Source organism: Limulus polyphemus, unplaced genomic scaffold, assembly GCF_000517525.1.
Source record: "Limulus polyphemus unplaced genomic scaffold, Limulus_polyphemus-2.1.2 Scaffold288, whole genome shotgun sequence".
Lineage (NCBI taxonomy): Eukaryota > Metazoa > Arthropoda > Merostomata > Xiphosura > Limulidae > Limulus > Limulus polyphemus.
In genome coordinates this window covers 21,271-40,867 of record NW_013665898.1, presented here as the reverse complement: position 1 = coordinate 40,867, position 19,597 = coordinate 21,271, and the positions used below count along the sequence as shown (strand labels likewise).

At 33.2% G+C, this 19,597-nt stretch overlaps 1 protein-coding gene and 1 long non-coding RNA gene across 3 annotated transcripts; one reads left to right on the top strand and one right to left on the bottom strand.

The window, feature by feature from the left end:
• Nucleotides 1-1,499: 1,499 nt before the first annotated feature.
• Nucleotides 1,500-6,150, bottom strand: LOC111085235. 2 transcript variants are annotated; one of them, XR_002610064.1, is made up of 3 exons: nucleotides 6,013-6,150; nucleotides 2,236-2,605; nucleotides 1,500-1,622 (listed from the first exon to the last, which is right to left on the bottom strand). It is a non-coding gene; the product is annotated as an uncharacterized LOC111085235 (long non-coding RNA). The 2 variants fall into 2 exon arrangements; XR_002610065.1 differs by having other exon boundaries at nucleotides 2,423-2,605.
• Nucleotides 2,677-18,645, top strand: LOC111085234 (cuticle protein 6-like). Its single transcript, XM_022382883.1, has 4 exons — nucleotides 2,677-2,791; nucleotides 4,442-4,585; nucleotides 5,989-6,228; nucleotides 18,351-18,645. The coding sequence occupies exons 1-3, from the start codon at nucleotides 2,771-2,773 to the stop codon at nucleotides 6,208-6,210; spliced, it is 387 nt and encodes a 128-aa protein (XP_022238591.1). The 5' UTR covers nucleotides 2,677-2,770; the 3' UTR covers nucleotides 6,211-6,228; nucleotides 18,351-18,645.
• The last annotated feature ends 952 nt before the right edge of the window (nucleotides 18,646-19,597 follow it).

Below are 19,597 nucleotides of genomic sequence, written 5' to 3'. Positions count from 1 at the left end.
GATATTTTTAGATGCGCTACTTGTGAATAATTGAAGCTATATTCATTGTTTGGGGGGGGGGCATTTTTATCCTATTGTTGTAGTGATAAGGACTAGTTTACTGTGCTCATCATAATAATTGAGATATGGATTTTTGTAAAGCCTCTTTTACTATAATTTACCAAAAAAAAGACAAATTAAAGTCCTTTTTGCAGCACTATTAATCATACACTTGAGGATAAAGAGACCAGCCAAAGCTAACCAGAATATGAAATTCTTTTATTCTCCACAAACAACAGAAACATAAAAATAAATTTAACTGACTCAGCTCGTTGAAGCTCATTCTAAGTAAATGAAGTATATGACAAAGAGGTGAAAACAAATACATTTTTCACACATTTATTTTATTTCAATCATGAACTATACAGCGACTTTGAACGTTATTACACATTCTTATAATTTCATTTTTGCCCTGATTTAATTCCAATGGCACTGAAGTGGGAAACGTTTGATTAATTGTACACGTCTCGCTTTTGCATGGCTAAATAGGAAATTTATATACCCATAGAAATTTTGATTTTTTTTACTGAAATTTAGGCGACAATACAGTTTACGAGTTGAAATACTTTACTAAGCTTAGATAGATTTACATTTTTCTATAAACAACAAATTTAACTTTGTTATTCATTTTTATTGAAATTTGGTCTTATAAAATGTGGTTTTTTCAGTTATTTAGTTTTAGTCTGAACAACAGAAATGGTGTGATTTTATAGTGAATCGCGATGTTTTTTTATGACTTAGGACCAGGCATGATCTTGTAGTTAGAGTGCTTGGACTGTAAACACGGGATTCTTGGTTTGCGGTCCGTTGCCGCAAAATCGCATTTCACACTTTGGGGCCGTAGGTGCGGTATAAGAGTGACGGTCAAATTTCACTATTCGGTCAGACAAGAGTTGGCGGTGAGCGCTGTTGATTATTTTCATTCCTTCTAGTCAGGTTTCAGGATAGTCAATAGGCAGTTCGCGTTTCAAAAAAATTTTATACGGACCTTCAAGACATTTGCAGTTTTTGTGAGCTTTAAAAATCACATTCACATCACAAATGTTAGGATAGTATGTGAAGAAAAGCGCTGCGCACTAAACGTTATACACCAAGTTAAAAACTCTGAAATCAAAGCACGTTTATTATATCTCCCAAATAAACTATGTTGAAAGTTATTAATATCTTTTGTATATGCCTATTATTCTATGTGTTTGTCTGTGGGACAAGAAAAGGTGCATAATGGTAAAAGACGTTTCTATAGTTCTGTATCTTATTATAAGCAAGAAACTGGTAACTTCACACACACAAATGATTACCCCTACTCTTGTCTATAAGTTTTAAATTAGAGTCGACTAGGCGTAGATAGCCTTTTGTGTAACTTAGCACGAATATTTTGAAACAAAAACTATGATTATAACTAATTATACCTGTAATAAGACACAAGTATTAGGCCTATTATATTTTAACACTGCATTCTTTATTTATTCCTTTAAGAATTTCCAAGAATTAGAAGAGTGTATAATAACAGTATTCCAACCACACTGTTCACCATATCCACTGCCGACGAAGCGTTTCGCTCAATCCAGAACTCATCAGGCCGGCTGGGACACAACAAATAAAGGAGTAGTCAAAACATTATTTATATAAGCCATTTGTTACAAAAATAATTTTTATGGTGTTCACACTATATCAAAGACCTATGGCTTCCTACTTAATAACACTTGCCTTTACAATAAATTTATCTGGCATAATTATTAATGATCTTTTGATATAATTGTCTATCAGAAGAAAGTTAATGAAAATAAAGTGTTACTTTCTTTGTTGGTCTGTTTATGCAGTATTCTCTAGACGTTATTAAATAGGCTACATTCGTGGAAATAAACAAAAACCAAAGCGTTTCATCTCTTCAGATTTTCTTTAAAGAACACATGACTGAACTTTCTTTGTGGTCACCTTCTGTGTGTTAGTTCAGCTCGAATAGAAATCTTACTAAAACATTACTAGTATATTAGTTAAACAGGAAGTAAAAAGAACTTTGAAGTGAAGCTATTAATAATAAACTAACCACTGAAAACTGATGAAAGAAAATATTCATTAGAAAAGCTTCCACATACATGTTTGGGGGGGGGGGCAATAAAAGTAACATTAACTAAATTAACTAAACAAATTATATTAAATTAGGGTTTTGTTGTTGATTATATATCAGTAACGTACTTGTGTTAAACTACGTCGGCCTGTGGTTGTTTCTGCCCCAATAATTAGATAAATCGAGGAATTTGCATAAGCTATAGTAAAATGAATACATCAAATTGCTGGTAGATGGGTGAATCTGTTCAGCTAATTATAGCATATTGAAACCTCAATCCAAAACTCAGGAATGCGTTTTCTTCATAATGCATACTTATCAGTTTTACTTGCTATTTTCGAGGTAAGCCGCTCTGATGGTGCAAGACTACAGAAAAGATACAATCGGAGCCAGTGGCCTGAATCGTTCATCGCTCCACGTCGTTGCACACGACTAATTTGGCGCCAAATCAAAGCACTCTGGATCGTCATCTGTAGTTTCGAAGAACCAGGTGATCATCTGTTATACGAGAACAAATCGAGGACAGTAAATAATTTTTTGTAAGAAATGTGGTATATAAATATATATAAGGGATGGGCGTGTGACCGTACCAGTTCCATAGTAGACTTATCAGGATTTGAAGAAACGCGCTAGCTTTCTGGATCTCGTAACATAAGCTTCAGCATGAACCAGCTTAAAATTTTGGTAAGGCGTCCTCTGTTTCACGTACTACTTGTTGCTCTATACTATTAATTAGAATAAGATACAACAGTTTACTTTGATTTATGATTTTCATCTGAAGAATTAAAGCGCTTTCCTCTCATTAACTACACTAAACCTTGCATTATTTTGACGGAAAAATAAAAAAGAACCCGCTAAACAAGCGCGTAACCAAAATTTTTTAAGAAGAGAACTCACTTTCAATCAATGAATTTCTACATAATATACTATAGTTGAAAGGCAACTAACATACTATTTATATTTTACATTAAGAAACTTAATTTTAAAAGTTCTTGTATAATGCAAAATAGTTTTTGCTTTATTTTTAAAAGTATTTGTAAATGTACTTTAGTATACTTATTGTATTTTTTATATAATATCAAATTTAGATATGTAAATACATAACATATATAATTTTGAAAATGCTAAGCGTAATAATATAATAAATAAGAGTATTAGAATAAAAGTTTTATTTTTCTAAACCAATACTAAAGATATAGCTCTTCCCACCCCCCGTGGCTCATCGGTAAGTCTGAGGGCTTATAAAACTAAAAATTGAGTTTTGATACGTGCGGTGACCACAACACAGATAGCTCAATGAGTGAGTTTGCGCTTGACAATAAACATACCTAAAGATATAAGACTGTAATAAAATATTCTTATAACAATTACTCCAAGAAAGCCTCTGTATTTTTGAAAAGAAAGAGATAAGATTTTTGCTTTAAATATTATTTGACCATTATTATATAAATTACATAAAAATAATTTACTGAAAATAGATCAAAATAATTTAGCTTTACAATAAAATTTCCTAGGAACGACGGAAAAGCCCGAGCGATGTTCATGTTCCGGTCCCTTTTAGATATAGCTACAGCATTACTCTTTATACGCGTAGGTTGGATTTATGAGCCAAAACAAGGCTGTACATTTCATCCGTAGATGTGATAACAGTTACTGAGCGAATAACGAAAATAGGTGTATTTTTCATTGTTTTAAATTAGTTCGGATCAGAGATAAGTATCCAGCTACATAAATATTAATTTTCCTAGTATATATACTAAACTTTTAAGAGTTTAAGTCTAAGGCGAAAGCTTGAGCCCTCAAGCCTTTATTTTCGTTACGCTCATTCCGCCCGATGATAGAAACCGTTTCAGCATTATGCTAACATTGCGATGATATACTTTATTTTTATACGTCTTTCATCTTATGTTTACAAATGCTAGATTAAAACAAAGTTGGTTTGCTTTGATTTTCACCAAAAAAAGAGTAACATCTCTCTCTCTATATATATATATAATGTATAGGTAATATAAAATATGCAGCAAAGTACTGGATAAATGAAGAAAGTTTGGGGTTGACTGTAGGTATAAATGAGCTACCGTAGTTTCTAATGTGATTTGTAATATGATAAATTATGTAAGAATATGCTATGAATTCAGACGTTTTTTAGTGTGTTTTTCTTTTTTGCTGTTTTTATCTGTGACCTTACGAAACCGAATTTACCTTTGACGGTGCTCTTGTCGCTTTACTTCTAGAATTAAACAGATTTCTTGCATTTACGTTCACGTGGCTTTCATGCTTGTAATGTTGTTCTTAGCAAAGTTATAAATAACTTTTGTATTTTATTAAAACCAGAGCATTTCCGTGGTGATTTTTGTGTTGACGAGCATTGTAGGATCGTCCAAAACAGACGCTGAAAAAGAGGACAACATAGCAGCAGCTACTGGTTACGGCGGTGGCGGAGGCAACGGACTTGTAAGAACTCAATTTCACGAACAAGTACGTTTATATCAATTACTTATATTCTTTGATATGTTATTAACCTTCTATGAAATGCAATGTAATAGTATTTTTCATGTTTGTTCCTCATCCTAAGACAGTTTGGATTCAATTACAATAGGCATATAACATAATCAACCTCTCGCTTATAGAAATTATCTAAATTAATTTGTTGATATAACCACCATTTTGCCTAATTACACAAATAAACCCATTTATGAATGAAGATCCTAAAGGTTCACTAGACAAACATTAGAACTATAGCTTATTACATAAAACTGTAGAAAATATAACTCACAAGTATTTCTTCATTAATAAAGTGCCAACTTCATTGACTGTTTACTGATTACCGAAACGTCAATTTGTTCAGCCGATTCACGTCTGGCAAAACTAATACGATACTGGTGTTAACATATTGAAACTAACATAGGCTATGTCAAATACGCTTTATGCTGTTTATAGAAGCGTGAGAATTTCGTGGGTTAATACATTCGTTCTTTTCTGATATGCTATAGCAAGAGAATATTCTGTATTTTTTAAATAATCTGAAAATTTGTGAAATATATTTTTATCTCCAGAAATTGTTTGTTTTAGAGTGGATCAAAAATGAACGACACAAATATAATCTAACAGTTACGTTAGGCCTAATAAAAGAATTGCGCTAAAAATTAAATCAATAAATTAATAAACGAATAAATATCAATAAAGTAATACAATACACTTTATGAAATTATGGGCAATAAAATCATATTTATGAAGGTTAACGAATAATTTAAATGGTAAGATAATTAAGTTATACCTCAAGCCGTAATCCAGCAATACAATGTACCATAGCAACAATACATAAGGTGTTAAATGAACTCTGAAAACATTTAGAAATAAAAAATTATAATAACAATAGGTTATCATAAAACTTAATCTGCAGTGGATTAATATTATAGTTAAAGCCCTGTATGTGCCTGCAGAAACTTATAAAGTAAAAATGTACTATTGTGTTATTGAATAAATAATTTATCTAATTTTCTATAACTTGGCTTTCAACCATTTCTCCAAATCTGTATTCTTATATTCGTGGTATTGTTGTACAAAATAACATAATCAATTTTTTTACTCCTTTCTAGTTGTTTGAAGCCTTAAATTTAATGCACCTGAAGGGTGTTATCTGTTGAAGTAGTATTAACATTATGATGTGTTATTCATTGAAATATAAGCTTGTACAATGACAGTTCTAAGTTAGACGTATTTAAGATTATCCCAGTTACTTATGATATATGTATTGTGGTGTGGGCTAGGGTTGTGTAGACTTATCAAGCTTCAATTTCAAATACCTCAGTAGAAACTATCAATATGAAGATTGTGATGCTTGATAGAGATATCTACTTTCATTTTGGTCATCCACATAGGGTATTCAAGGACCTCATTCTTACCGTTTCGGCTACGATACTGCTGATCTTTACAATCCTCAAAGCCGCTACGAAGAACGAGATGGATACGGAAACGTCATAGGTTACTACAGTTACGTTGATCCTTACGGCAAGCTACAAATAGTAGAGTATCAGGCTCATCCCAAATTTGGCTTCCGTGCCAAAGGAAGTTTCGGGGTATTTCCACGAGGTGGACACTGAAGTAAAAACTATAATTAGGTATTGTTTCTTTGTTCGTAATTCAGAATTAGTGTTACTTGAGTGCTATATTTAATAATTGTCAAATTAATTAGACATTTTTCTTCAATGTCTTGCATAACTTGTAACGCCTTAAATTACCAGAAGTTTTTTTTATTAATACCTTATGAAATATTCATTGTTTTCCGACACAGATGCACACATATGGTACACGTATAAATTCCAAATGTGAAGCAAGATGTACCTCAAAAGTGTCATTTTTTTAGTGGGTATCAAGTGATAACTTAAAAAGAGTAAAATATAAACTAGTTTTGCGTCATGTAGTAATACGAGTGAGTGTTCAACTTGTGTGTTGTGCATTCAAAGACAAAATATGTGGTGCACTTTGTAAAACTGTTGTGGCAGTTTCTTGTTTTTTTTATAGATACGTCCTTAAAAAGTTTTATAAGGTTACACAAGAAGGACAAATTAATTTAAATTCAAATAAACGGGTGGGTTTTAGAAACTCAACTTGCGTAATATATGTATCTCATGTTGTTATGGTTTCTATTGTAGGGCAAGTTCTTTTAGATGATTCAATAAAAAGCATAATCAAAAGTACAGTCCGTTTGACGATAACAAACACATGTTATTAATTCATCTTGAAATTCAACGTTGAACATAACCAACGTTCATAAATAAACTGTATCTCACAGAAAGTCTACTCACTTGCTAATTTCCTATCTCTGTTCCTTATGGAAACATAAACTGAATAGGTACACCGCTGAACTAACAAATTGACATACAGCAACAAACAAAATGACTAAATCGTGCACTGATTACTCAGTAATAGACTAACCGACTCAGTAATTCAATCTATCTCAAGTCGAATTTATATACATCTAACATTTTATGTAAACTTTCAAAAATATTATTGTCATTAAGCCCACGCCCATCACGTAATATTTAACTTCTTTTTAGCTAAACAATTATACAAATTTTGAGAAATGTTTATATTAAAAACATAACCAGCAATACTTCTTCCGCTGAAATACGAAGTTCCTCGAACAGTTCTATTACGAAAAAAAAACAAAAAAAACAATTACACATAAAACTTATACTTCCATAATTAACAATAAAGTAATTCTTCACAATTAACAACATTAATATTCGTAAATTTAAACATTAGAATAATTAAACAATTGCCGAACTATATAAAACTTAAAATATAATCATGATTCTGGTTAACAAATCAAAGCCTTTCTTCATCCAGTTATCGTCCTTAAACTATCAGGTCACCAAATTATTTTAGTTGTTTTCTTTTCGTTGTGCTTACGGTAAGAAGATGGTATGATCCTGATATTTTATCATAGCATGCTGTCTTGTCACTGGAGAAATTCTTTTCAGATAAATAGTCGAGGGAATCCATTGGTGGTTCTATTCCTGGTGATACACTGGATGATATTTTGGCAGGAACATCATACTCTTCAAAAGATTGTCTTTATTTTGGCAAAGTATTCTCTGAAACTAACCAGTTGCTATTCTCTTTGGCTTCTGGATTCTGGCTGGTCCGGCGCACTTTAGGTTCGTTGTCTATTTTATTTTTCTGCTTCCAATCTTCTTGTTACTGGAATTTCAACTTCTCATGTTATAGTTGTCTAGCAGTGTACATATATTTTATTTTTTGTATTGTAAAACTATTTTAAAAGAGTCTAACCTAACATCTTTGTATCCACACGAAGTCAGTTCCTAATATGCACTGTTCTTTAATGTCAGTTGCCCACTCATGTTGCGCAGAAAAGCTCCTACCAGTGAGAGTGACTTCCATCTTTCTTCTTGCCAGAAGTTTCTGGACAGTTGCTGTTCACACCAATCTACCTTCCTGTTTCAGACAATTTGACACTTTGTTACCAAATCAGGTTGAATTATTATAGTCATAGAACTATTGTCAATCAACATGGTACAAGGCTTCCCGTCAATGAATCAGTTGATTCATGGACTGCTTTCTTTAAATAATGCACTTCTTATCTCAACTGGGGTAGATAGAGTACTTTCATCCTCAGAATATCGTCTCCTCGGTTTGTTATTAATGGTTGATTCATCACAGTATTGGATGTAATGCCAATATGTTCCACACTTATAAGAGTTTCCTTTTCCTGTCATCCTTTGGGAGCAGATATTATTTCCTAACGACTTGTTTCCAGTTGCTGGCCATATTTACTTTTAAGTTGCAGTGTAAACGTCTAATTAAACCTTTGAGGTCTTCTAGGCCACCATCAAAAGGAATTAATATTTCTACACTATTTGTTCTGATAAGCCCATAATTCGTGGATAGTATTTTAGTTTTTGTCTGAAATCTTAATTGATTCTAGTTCCACTGCCAACTGAACAATTTTCCTTTAAGATTTATACCTACATTTCTTTTAGTCTAATTTGCATATCATAATCTACTCAAATATTTTTAAATTAGTCACATGCCAATTAATACGTACATCATTTCACATAGAGCATCACGATAAGATAACTGGGCAAGTCCTTCCATGTCTTTAGTAAGTTTGACTAAGATTTCGTCCCTCTTTCTTACTTTACTCCTACACTTCGCTTTAGATGTAAGACTCCAAATCTATCTGATAACACAGACACCAATACCTGATAGTTGTTATGGCTTTCTCTTGGAAGCCTCTTAATATTGTTAAAACTGATCCTTTTAAATAAACAGCATGACGAATTGCTTGTTTTTCACTGTCCCCTCCATTCAATTAAGAAATTATATCAAAATGCGCATGCCTGTCTATTTCTCTATTAGGCGATGTGTTGAACTGGCCTGCTAAATTTTGTAACTTAATAAGGTAGTCCAGGAAGGTCCTGCACTTATATGTGGCATGCAGTGGTAACAGCTGAAGGCTAGATGAACTATCGTATTCCATGTTCTATAGTGAATGGTGTTTGATGTTGGAAGTTTTCAGTGGATGCTAAGAGATGTGGCTTGTTTGATCCTTTCAGTTGCCAATACAACAGTTTCCAGATGTTTTATGCCAGTATTGATATTTTCTACTTCATTGATGTTTTTGTAATAATCTTTCTGTACATTCCCGACAGCTTCCTCGAACTTGCCTTCGATCAAACTGATATTGTTATTAATTCTTCTGTAAATATCTTATATATCATTCTTTATTCTTCTCTTAACTTCCAACCTCTTTCTTCTTGACCTCCTTTTAACTGCATATCTCTTTTTCTTCATTTTCTGTTTATTTCCCCTTGATCTTATTTTAACTTTATGTTTATTTCTGCATGTTCTTGTCCTATTTTAGTGTCTCTTTCGTCCCTTGACTGTTGTATCATTTCCATCAAATTGTCGATCGTGCTTCGAGCATGTTTGTCGTTTTGAAGTTTATTCTGGATTTTTTTAAATAAAATAATCCCACCTTTGACAATATTAATGTAATGGTTTTATTGTTGGGCAGTTTCTTTTGAATTATTCAGTAAAAATAATCACGAAAAGTCTAGTACACGTAACTAGAAAAAAATGTTTTATTCTTTTTCTTCAACTTCAAGTTCCATACTTAGGATAACCATAGACCTAACTTCACAAGTAAACAACTTCTGACAGAAATTCTACATACTTGCTGTATTTTTTGAACTACTAAAGATGAAGACATGTAATAAAATGCATGTTGGCCTTAAAACTGAAGTTTTATTCTATTATCCAGTTTTGGCCGATACGAAGATCCAAGATTTTGTCCACAGATTGTGTCAAAAAGTTACTTTTCAGAAAGAAGCGTAAACAATTCTATGGACGTGAAATTTAAGCCTGTTGCTCTTAATAACAACAACTGATGCCCGGGTAACATCAAACAATGCCACTGAGCGACGGCATAAGCACTTCATTGACACGATATGTATGTTCTAAGAGGCGCAACTGACGACTCAGTGTAGGTAAAGGCACTGCTGTCTGAGTAACTGAATCACTACACTCACGTAACTGGACATCTTGGAGCACTCTTTCCTCCCAGAGTTTGAAGCTAATAGTGTGTTATCGGGTCATGAATCCGGATGTATACCATGGATTCTTATACGTTTTGGGAAACTTTGTAATGAAAATAGTAAAACTGATTATTTTCCTATTATGTTTATAATATATTGAAAAATGGCAAGGGTAGACACTTCTGTTTACCGGTTTGTGTTTTATGGCTGTTGAAATAAGTAAAACGAAAATAATATTATATTTACATGATTTTCTTTGACACATAGCATAGCCCTGTAAAAAATAGTTATGTTGCAGTTTGTAATGAAAATGCAATTAATGTACTTTCACAAATCATTTCTGTTTGCAATTCAGGCACTAATGTGTTTTAGCAATATATACATGTATATATAGTACAATAAAGCATGATCTTCACATACGTATTTAGTGTTAAATATTCTACTGAGATTTGCGTTGCTTCAGCAAATGTGTTGGGCAATATATATATAAATATATATTTAATGTTTTACATGCCTTTATTTAATGTTTGAATATTATACCGAAATTTGTGTTTCTTCATTTATGAAGCTATTTAAGAAAACTCATAGATAAAATAAAACATAATGAGGTATTTACACACACACGTAGGCTGTGAACACGTACCATGAAGGTATTTACAGTTATTTCGCACACCTAGGTTGTGAACACATGTAATGACACTTGCATCGTACACAAAAAGAGATCGCAGAATCCAAGCAAGACTCAAGCTATAATGTTCCGTAGAAGCTTCAACAAAAATACAAAAAACTTAAGAACGTAAACCTAAAACTCTACAACTCCCCTATCACCCTGTCATTGTCAATCAAATTCCAGGCATGACACTTAACCACAACCTCACGTGGCACTCACACATAAAAGAAATCTACAAAAAACTACAAATAAGAGTAGCATACCTAAAACAAATAAGTCATCATATATACGGTTGCAACTCACAAACCATACTTCACATTTACAAAACAATCATTAGACCCCTCATGGAATAAGGTTGTATAATCATCGGTAAAATGAAATAATTCCAGTTCACTAAATTACAAAAACTATGTGTCTAGAGTAGCATACCGTCTCCCGCAGTATACACCTTCACACTATGTCGAACACCATTCAGAACTACTCCCCATCAAGACGAGACTACTCAAGCCAGCCACTACATATTATAATAAAGCCGCAGATCGCAACTCTTCCCCTCAATAGCAGCTACTCCACACATCTGGAGAAAATATGTTTCCCATATAACTTCATACATGACGTTAACCATACTCATTAATACCAATAGCGAGTAAGAGATATGTCTTATATTATGTATTCTTTCTAGTATTTTTCAGGTTGTAATATCTCAACATAACTCAAGACTGCGTTTTATCTGGGCACCGAACGGGCAGTAAGTCGGTCCCGTTCAATGGAAGTGGGTTTTATCGGGGTACTCCTGCCCCCCCCCCACACACCAAAAATTACGTATTTTATTGACGACTTTTCTTCCCCTCGGATCTTGTCGTCGCTGGACCCGCCTGGCTTTGGCTTTGCCTTCTTCTTTCTTCTTCCGTACTTGACATCTCTCACTATCGTGCTCATTAACTAAAAAATCGTAGCATAAAACATCCCCCTAATCCGTTAAAGTCCATTATTCCTGGGGGAGGGGCGAAAAAGGATTTGATAATCTTCGAACACCCCGAATGTCAAATGGTTTGTGTCAGAAAATTGTGATCCAAGCGATTTTTCATCTAAATATTTGCCAAGTACATTCGGTTCGAATAGAGATCGCTTGACTACTGGCTGAAGGTAAAACGTAGCCAGAAGTTTTCCTTCCTTTAAGAAGACAGAGAGTTAAACCAGGTGGCTCAGGGGCGACTATATGTATGGATGACTAAATGCTGTATCGAAAGAGTAGTTTGACATGGCTGTACCGAAACGCTTCTAATGCTTGCGGGAGAGACTTGTAATATATATAATCTCTGATTTATCATTAAAATCCTCACTGTTTTTCGGTATAAAAGACACAAGTAATTATTATTGACTCTACTCTTCCCTATTCTTTCAAGCTCGGAAGATTAGAACTTTTTGCACCAATCGAAATCGAGTGAAAAGTATCCATATTAGTTTACGCTAGTTACGCGTAACGACACTTCTGTCTTACCCATTTAAGCAACCGTGAAACGCGAAAAGGTAAACGGAATGGTTACCATTTTCCTATTTTTAAATAGTTGAAAATGATAAGAAGAAGCGTCTAGTTTACCATTTTGGTTTTGTAAAATTTAAAATAGCTTATATATATATATATTGCAAATCGTGGCGTTTGTTCTAGGGTTCATCTGTCTCCAGTTTGAAAAGCTACGCACGTAGGCAAAGCTCAACATTCACTTTTGAAATGACGGGAGAACAGTCATGAATAATGTTGATGCCAAATTTTATTTCGCAAGCAGGATATTTTACACTAAATTGTTAAGAATTAGTCACACTATCATTCACATTTCAAAATGTAACGTAACTTAAAGAATATAAGTGTAGATTTACCGTATGCTATTGTTGATTGGCCCTTAGCATGACTGAAATGCTCAACAATTAACCTTTTTAAAGTCAATGAAATAATTGAAATTGATAGATTAACTTAAACTTTTCTCGTCACTGAGAACCGATACTTTTGCTTATACATATATATATATAATTAGCTACAACAACAACAATATATACATATGTGTGTGTGTGTAGGAAAATAGCCGTTTTTTATTTTCGTTTCAAGGTTTCCAAAAAGGCTCAGGAATTAAAGGTATATTTCATGATTTACTCAATGTCCTTTTGCACTTTTTGTACACCAGGTGAACTGCTAGGCTGGCTTTCAGCTGTTACCCTAGATTTTATGCTCAGTGGTAAGTTTAATGGTTATAACGCTAAAAATCGGGTTTCGAGACCTGCGGTTGGCAGAGCACAAATAGTCCATTATGTAGCTTTGCGCTTAACAAAAAACAAACACATTAAGTCTGCAATCTGAAATGCACGTCCATCTACACATGTCAGTCTCAAGGATAATATCAGGGAAACAGATATTGCCATTCCAAAATGCGTACTTATCAATGTGTTTGACAAAGGCCTATAAGACTGACAAAGGTTCTAGGAAATTGGTATAAAACTTGTGTGTTGTGTACAAAACTGTACCCTGTTGCATGTTTCCGTCTTTTTTTTTTTCGCCTAAAAAGTACTACATTTTAAAATGTGTATTGTATTATATTCTAAATGTATCTGCATATGTGCTTTCTGAACAAATACTGATTGTTAGAATTCATATAGTGACTTATGTGGACTATAGAACGGTTTGAAAAGAAATGGAAATATATATCCAATTAGGTTTAATGAGGTGTCGGGCCACTATGAGCACACAGGGATGACGTTTCCTCTTCTCTACTGAGGTATTCTTCAGGTCGACTTGTTGGGAGGTGTACACACTTCCTTGAACTGTCTCCACACATACATACGTTCAATGAGTGGGTAAAGTGTGAATGTTGACTCATCTAATGAGGTTATTTTGAACTACCTTTATTGAGACCACAGTTTATGGTCACTGCACGATAGCATGTATAAACTTACATAATTTTGTACAGCTAAGCACTCAGTGTTCAAGATGTTCAAGTGATACTGATAGGTCGGGCATGGCCTAGCGGTTAGCGTTTTTGGAGTGTGAATCAGAGGGTTCATGGTTCGCCTACCGTTACCACAAAACCTCTCTCCGCACTTTAGGGCTGTGGGTGCACTATAACAGTGACGGTCAAGTCCCATTATTTCATCAGAAAAAATTAGCCCAATGTTCGCAGTGGATACTATTGAGTAGCTGCCTTCCCTGTGGATGATCGCCATTTTTTTAAAACTTGCTACTATATAGCTTTAATTTTCTGCTCTGGCAGAATACATATATACCAGAGGTTAGCACTAAAAGAGATGTCACATTCTACTGGTCAGTAATTGTGAGTGTATGTATATTAGAAATTCGTACTGAAACAGATGTAACCTTCTACCAGTTAGTAGTTGTGAGTACATGTGTATTAGAGGTTAGTACTGAAATAGATGTAACATTCTTTGTTTGTTTGTAATTAAGCACAAAGCTACACAATGGGCTATTTTTTCTCTGCCCACCACGGGTATCGAAACCCGATTTCTAACGTTTTGAGTCCGCAGAGTGACACATTCTACTAGTAGTTGTGAGTACATATGTGTTAGAGGCTAGAACTGAATGAGATGTCACATTCTATTAGTTAGTAGTTGAAGTACATATGTATTAGGGGTTAGTACTGAAAGACATGTCACATTCTACCAGTCAGTAGTTGTGATCAATTTCAGGGTTATCAGAGTGTACAGTTTATGGTAGTACCAGGATTCATCATTAAACTAATTTATCTCTCTACATTTTGATGTTTATGCTAGGAGTTTTAAGGTTACTGCGTGAGATACGTAAAACAATGAAGATAAAGATCAAATCATGCATTTTGTTTCTAGATTCTAGCTGTTCTCAAAGTAACGGATAATGCACATCCAGTCGTGCATAGATTATCACAGCTCTTTCTGACACGATACCTTTAAGCATGAATTCGTTTCTGTCCAATGCTTCTACATTTCCATTGTTGAAATGTTTTTGTTGGTATAACTTAAAATGAGACTGAAATTATGTGACCCTTTTGATGCTTGAAATAGAACTGTGATACTTCATGTTGTCTGTAATTTTTATCATTGAAGTTCTGTTTTGTCTGTAAGTCAACAATAAATCTTTCACAAATCAAGCAAGACATTTGTAGATTTAAATTCGCTTTATATGTAAGGTGTAGCACATACCATTCATCGATGCTTAAATTTAGTTACTGTTAACATGATAAATATTTTACTGAAGTATTGTGATTTTGTTAATTTATTTTAGGTCAGTCATTATGTACTAATGAATGTGTGAATTTAGATTCTCGTAATTTTTTTTACCACACGTTTTCTTCTTCACTATAACAGTTTTACTAGTTATGTGCATCAGCCAAGCGTGAATAATGTTTTTCATTTTGTTTCTTTCCAAGAGATAACAAGGTGCCTTTCACCCATCTAGACTATCCTACTAATTGTTTGTTTGTTTGGAGTTAAGCACAAAGCTACACAATGGGCTATCTGTGCTCTACCCACCACAAGTATCGAAACCCGGTTTCTAGCATTGTGAGTCCGCAGATCTGTGATCTGTGTTGTTATAGACGCTTGCTTTAAGGATAAAATATTGCAGTAATTACAGTACGTATGAAAATGGCGCACTTTAATTAATCTAACAGACTTAAAGAATGTAACATTTGACGCAGGGGGTAAATTAATTAAAACTATTAATTTTTTGAAGATTGTTTTGGTATAATATGTCATAAAACAAATTGATTAAATATGAAATTAAAGTGTTTAATAAATCAATCATTCATGAATATTTAATAAAACTAAAGTCAAATACTCTAGTTTTTTATTTTACTGTTATTTTCTGTACAGCAGTTATCATTCACTTTTCACCAACAAGGGCCCTCCAGTGGCACAGCGGTATGTCTGCGGATTTACAACGCTAGAAACCCTTTGTGTAGCTTTGTGCTTAACTACAAACAAACAAACATCATCAGCAAGGATGTTTAACAACTGCATCCTCCTTGGGATTTGCCTGACGAAAAATGTCTATGATTGTTTCCACATTGCTGTGTATGTCCTTATAAATGTGCAGAAGGCTCAATCCAGACAACCTCTCTGTGGCCGTAGTAGTCCTCTTGAAACTAGTTATAACAATTATCTTTCCTATATCCAATCGTTGTCTCCAAACTACTCATCCAGTCTTATCTCATACTTCTTCAATTTGGATTCTACCATAGCTGGAGGCAAACCATTCGATAGGCTGGCCAGCCCATTAGAAAAATAACTCTGTTTTAACTAGAGTTGTGACTGAATTTTATACATCTTAAACTAGAATCTTCTTGTCGTAATGCTTGCAGAGACTTTTATGAAAACTTCAAAATATTAAAAATCTCAGTCATGTTCCACAATACTTTATTCTCTTTAGCATAAACATGCCAACAGATTTCAACCTATCCTCACACGATAACCTTTCCAAACATGGAATAACTCTTGTGACTCTTTTCTCAACTCTCAATGATAACTCAATATCCCTTCTTAATAAAGTGAGAAAAACTGGAGATAATATTCCAAATAAGGTCTATTCAGCGCTTTACAGAGTGAATTCCTTTACTACCCCTGTAACCCTACTGAGTATATTTTCAATACTTCATTAACTCCAACATATACTACGAAAGTAACCTTCATTAACGGTTAAGCCATTATGGACTTCTTTTTCTTATATATCTCACACACAACTCGAACTTTACCTATACGGCTAACCAAGAGATCACCGAATTTGTCTTAATGTCTGAGATCGAGTTGAACGAATACCAACTTACATGATGAAATCAAATTTGATGACGAAGAACCCACTTTGAGACAATAAGATTTGAAGACGGCTTGGATGAGTAACAAAGAAACTTTATTACAAAAATAACACAGTAATGTACTTTTTTTTTACTATGTTAAATTTGTAATAAAGTATTCTTCATTACGCATTTAAGCCGTCTTCATGCTTTATTTACAATGCTATATAATGAGATATCGAATCTAATTGGACACCATCTTCACATATTTATCAGTTACGTTTATTGTCATGATCCATACGATTCACAGTCTATTTTATATTATATCAGGGCAGGGGCTATGAAGGAACCTTACGTTTGCTACAGATACCACCCACCAATAGCATTTCTTCCTCATTTTTAAGTTCTGTCAGTATTTAACTTATGTGAGAGAAATATATAGTATATAAATGAGCGTGAATGTTGAACATATATGGTTTTGTAGATTTTGTGTTTGAGACTTCAAGTTTTGTTTCTTTAGTGACAATGTTTCCAATACTACACAACATAGAACTTATATGCGATTTCTGTGTATTTTAATATACTATTTTCCGCCATCACGCTTGACTGTACTACAGTGGATAGTATTCTTGTGACAATATGTCTTCTTTCTCCGTGTGACCCACTATACAACTTCAGGGTAGATTTACACACAAAAACTAACATGTTATGGATGCATATTAGGCCGCTCTGTATTTTTATGCACGAAACAGGTACACAGATGTAACTGGAACATTTCAGTTGTTGCTCTACATGTTTCGAACGGCCAGTGACGTAAAATAATTGAGATTTTAGAAAAACTGGACATTTCGTAAAAGTTATATTTCTTCTTCCAACAGTCGTAGCAGTTTTGTTCTGTTTTTCAATAAACAGTAACTGAATTTTTATAGGCATCAAATGCGTACATTCTAGAGAACCTGGTTGATACAAAAGATACTACAAGTAATTTCTGAATGTGTGATTTGTGAGAGCCAAACCTTTAAAGAGAAAAAGTATGAATATTTACATACATCATATACTGCTGAGTTAGTTTTAAATAAATACAATTACTTACTTTCAAATTAACAAAAATTGTAGAAAGTTAAATTTATATAATGCCTATGTTGATAATATTCAAAGTGTTATCATAACAGAAGATTTAATTTTAAAAACAATAAAGCATTTTGAAAAATTACGATTTAAACACTGAAAGCTGGCGAAGCATTAGAAACCAATAGGCCTAAATGTGTGATAAAAATCACATTAACATAAGATGTTTTTTCCTCATTCCATCTAATTTGCCCATTGCGGATTCAAAATTAGAGGTTTCCAATGCTTCACCAGTATTTCGATAAACCGTAACTTTTAAAGTATTATACTGCATATACCAATAGTGTTTCATAGAGTCTTTTTGTCTCGCATCGTCCAGTCCAACTGAAAAGTCCTGGTAGTGACGATAGGCTTCTAGGGCAGTGGCTTGTAGGAGATGTAAGATAATTCTGAAATGTTTTTACATGCCTCTGATTTCGAAATTCACAACATAATGTGGGAGAATACATCTACAGTTAACGTGATTTTTATCATAAATCTTAGGCCAGTTTGAGTAATATTTCTGACGAATTTTGGTGTTAAATCAAAAGGTATAAGTAAGTTCAGAGGACAAACCATTATTGTATTATGTTTTGTCTTCATGAAAAGTTATTTATTTATTTATTGTACAGAACATGAAGAAACCTACGCTAAACTTTGTCTCCAAGCTTTGGTGCTATACGAAGGCAGTGGAAGGATAAGGCAGTTGAATAAACCAGGAAAAAAGGCTTTTTGTTTTAAGCGCAACGTTCGCTTTTGCATATTGTTACTCTTTTTGTTTGTTTGTTTGTTTGTTTGACATTTTAAACAGGTTAAAGAAATAAAAAACGATAAAATAAAACAAAATACTGATATACATATATATTCACACATCTCTGCAAGCACATTCATTTTTAAAAATCAGCACACACAGCTGGTGTATATTAGGGTAGATTGGTGTGTGTATTAGAAAGTTTTTATAGAAATATAGATGTGTGAAATTATACAATGGCTTACTAGGAGAGTGTTGTGTTCCGTATAGAGGAATGTTATCCATTTACAGAAATGTTTTGATAAATCTTTATTTGTTAAGAGTAGAATAAATTTATTTATTAAGTAACAAATTATGACAAGTAAGCTTATATATAAGTATAAACACTTCGTGTGGCAAACTGTCTGTGAAAGTAACAACTTTTATTAATTCAACGATTTTCTTAGAAACAAAAACGCAACAAAATACCTTATTGTCTAAATATATATCCCGTGCACAGTGTTATCATAATTCAGATGGAATTTATTCATCCCTTATAATACTTAGAACAGTAATTTTATTGAACTTATAATTGAAAAATATAAAAAGTTTGTTTTGAACTACGTTTGTCATATATAATATTTTGTTATTTTTCCTTGTCACTATATATTGAATACATATATAAACTTTAATACACCAGTTATAAGTAAAGTGAATAACGAATATTTATGTTCTTAAAAACTGTTTCATGTTTTTATTTCATTAAAAGTGTTGAATAAATGCTTCGTAGAAATTATAATGTTCTAGACTGGTTTCTCTGTAATTTTTAATGGCCGCTAGAAACGGAAGTAGGAATGCCAAACAAATGGCATCTTATACTTGACCATACCAAAGACAGCGTCAAAGAATAGAATATATATATTTACTGGCTCTTATATTCAATTTAAACCTGAATATCCCTAGTTGTTTTACTCTCAATTCATTTATTGAGATTACAACAAGAGTTTTAACATGGAAGGAGACGCGCTGTAGGTGTCAAGCAGCATAAAATATATAAATATTTTGATGAAATATGTGAAATGTTCGTTTTGTAGCTTTGCCATAGATACAAAATACAAATACTCGAACTGTTAGTGACGTGGTTGAAGC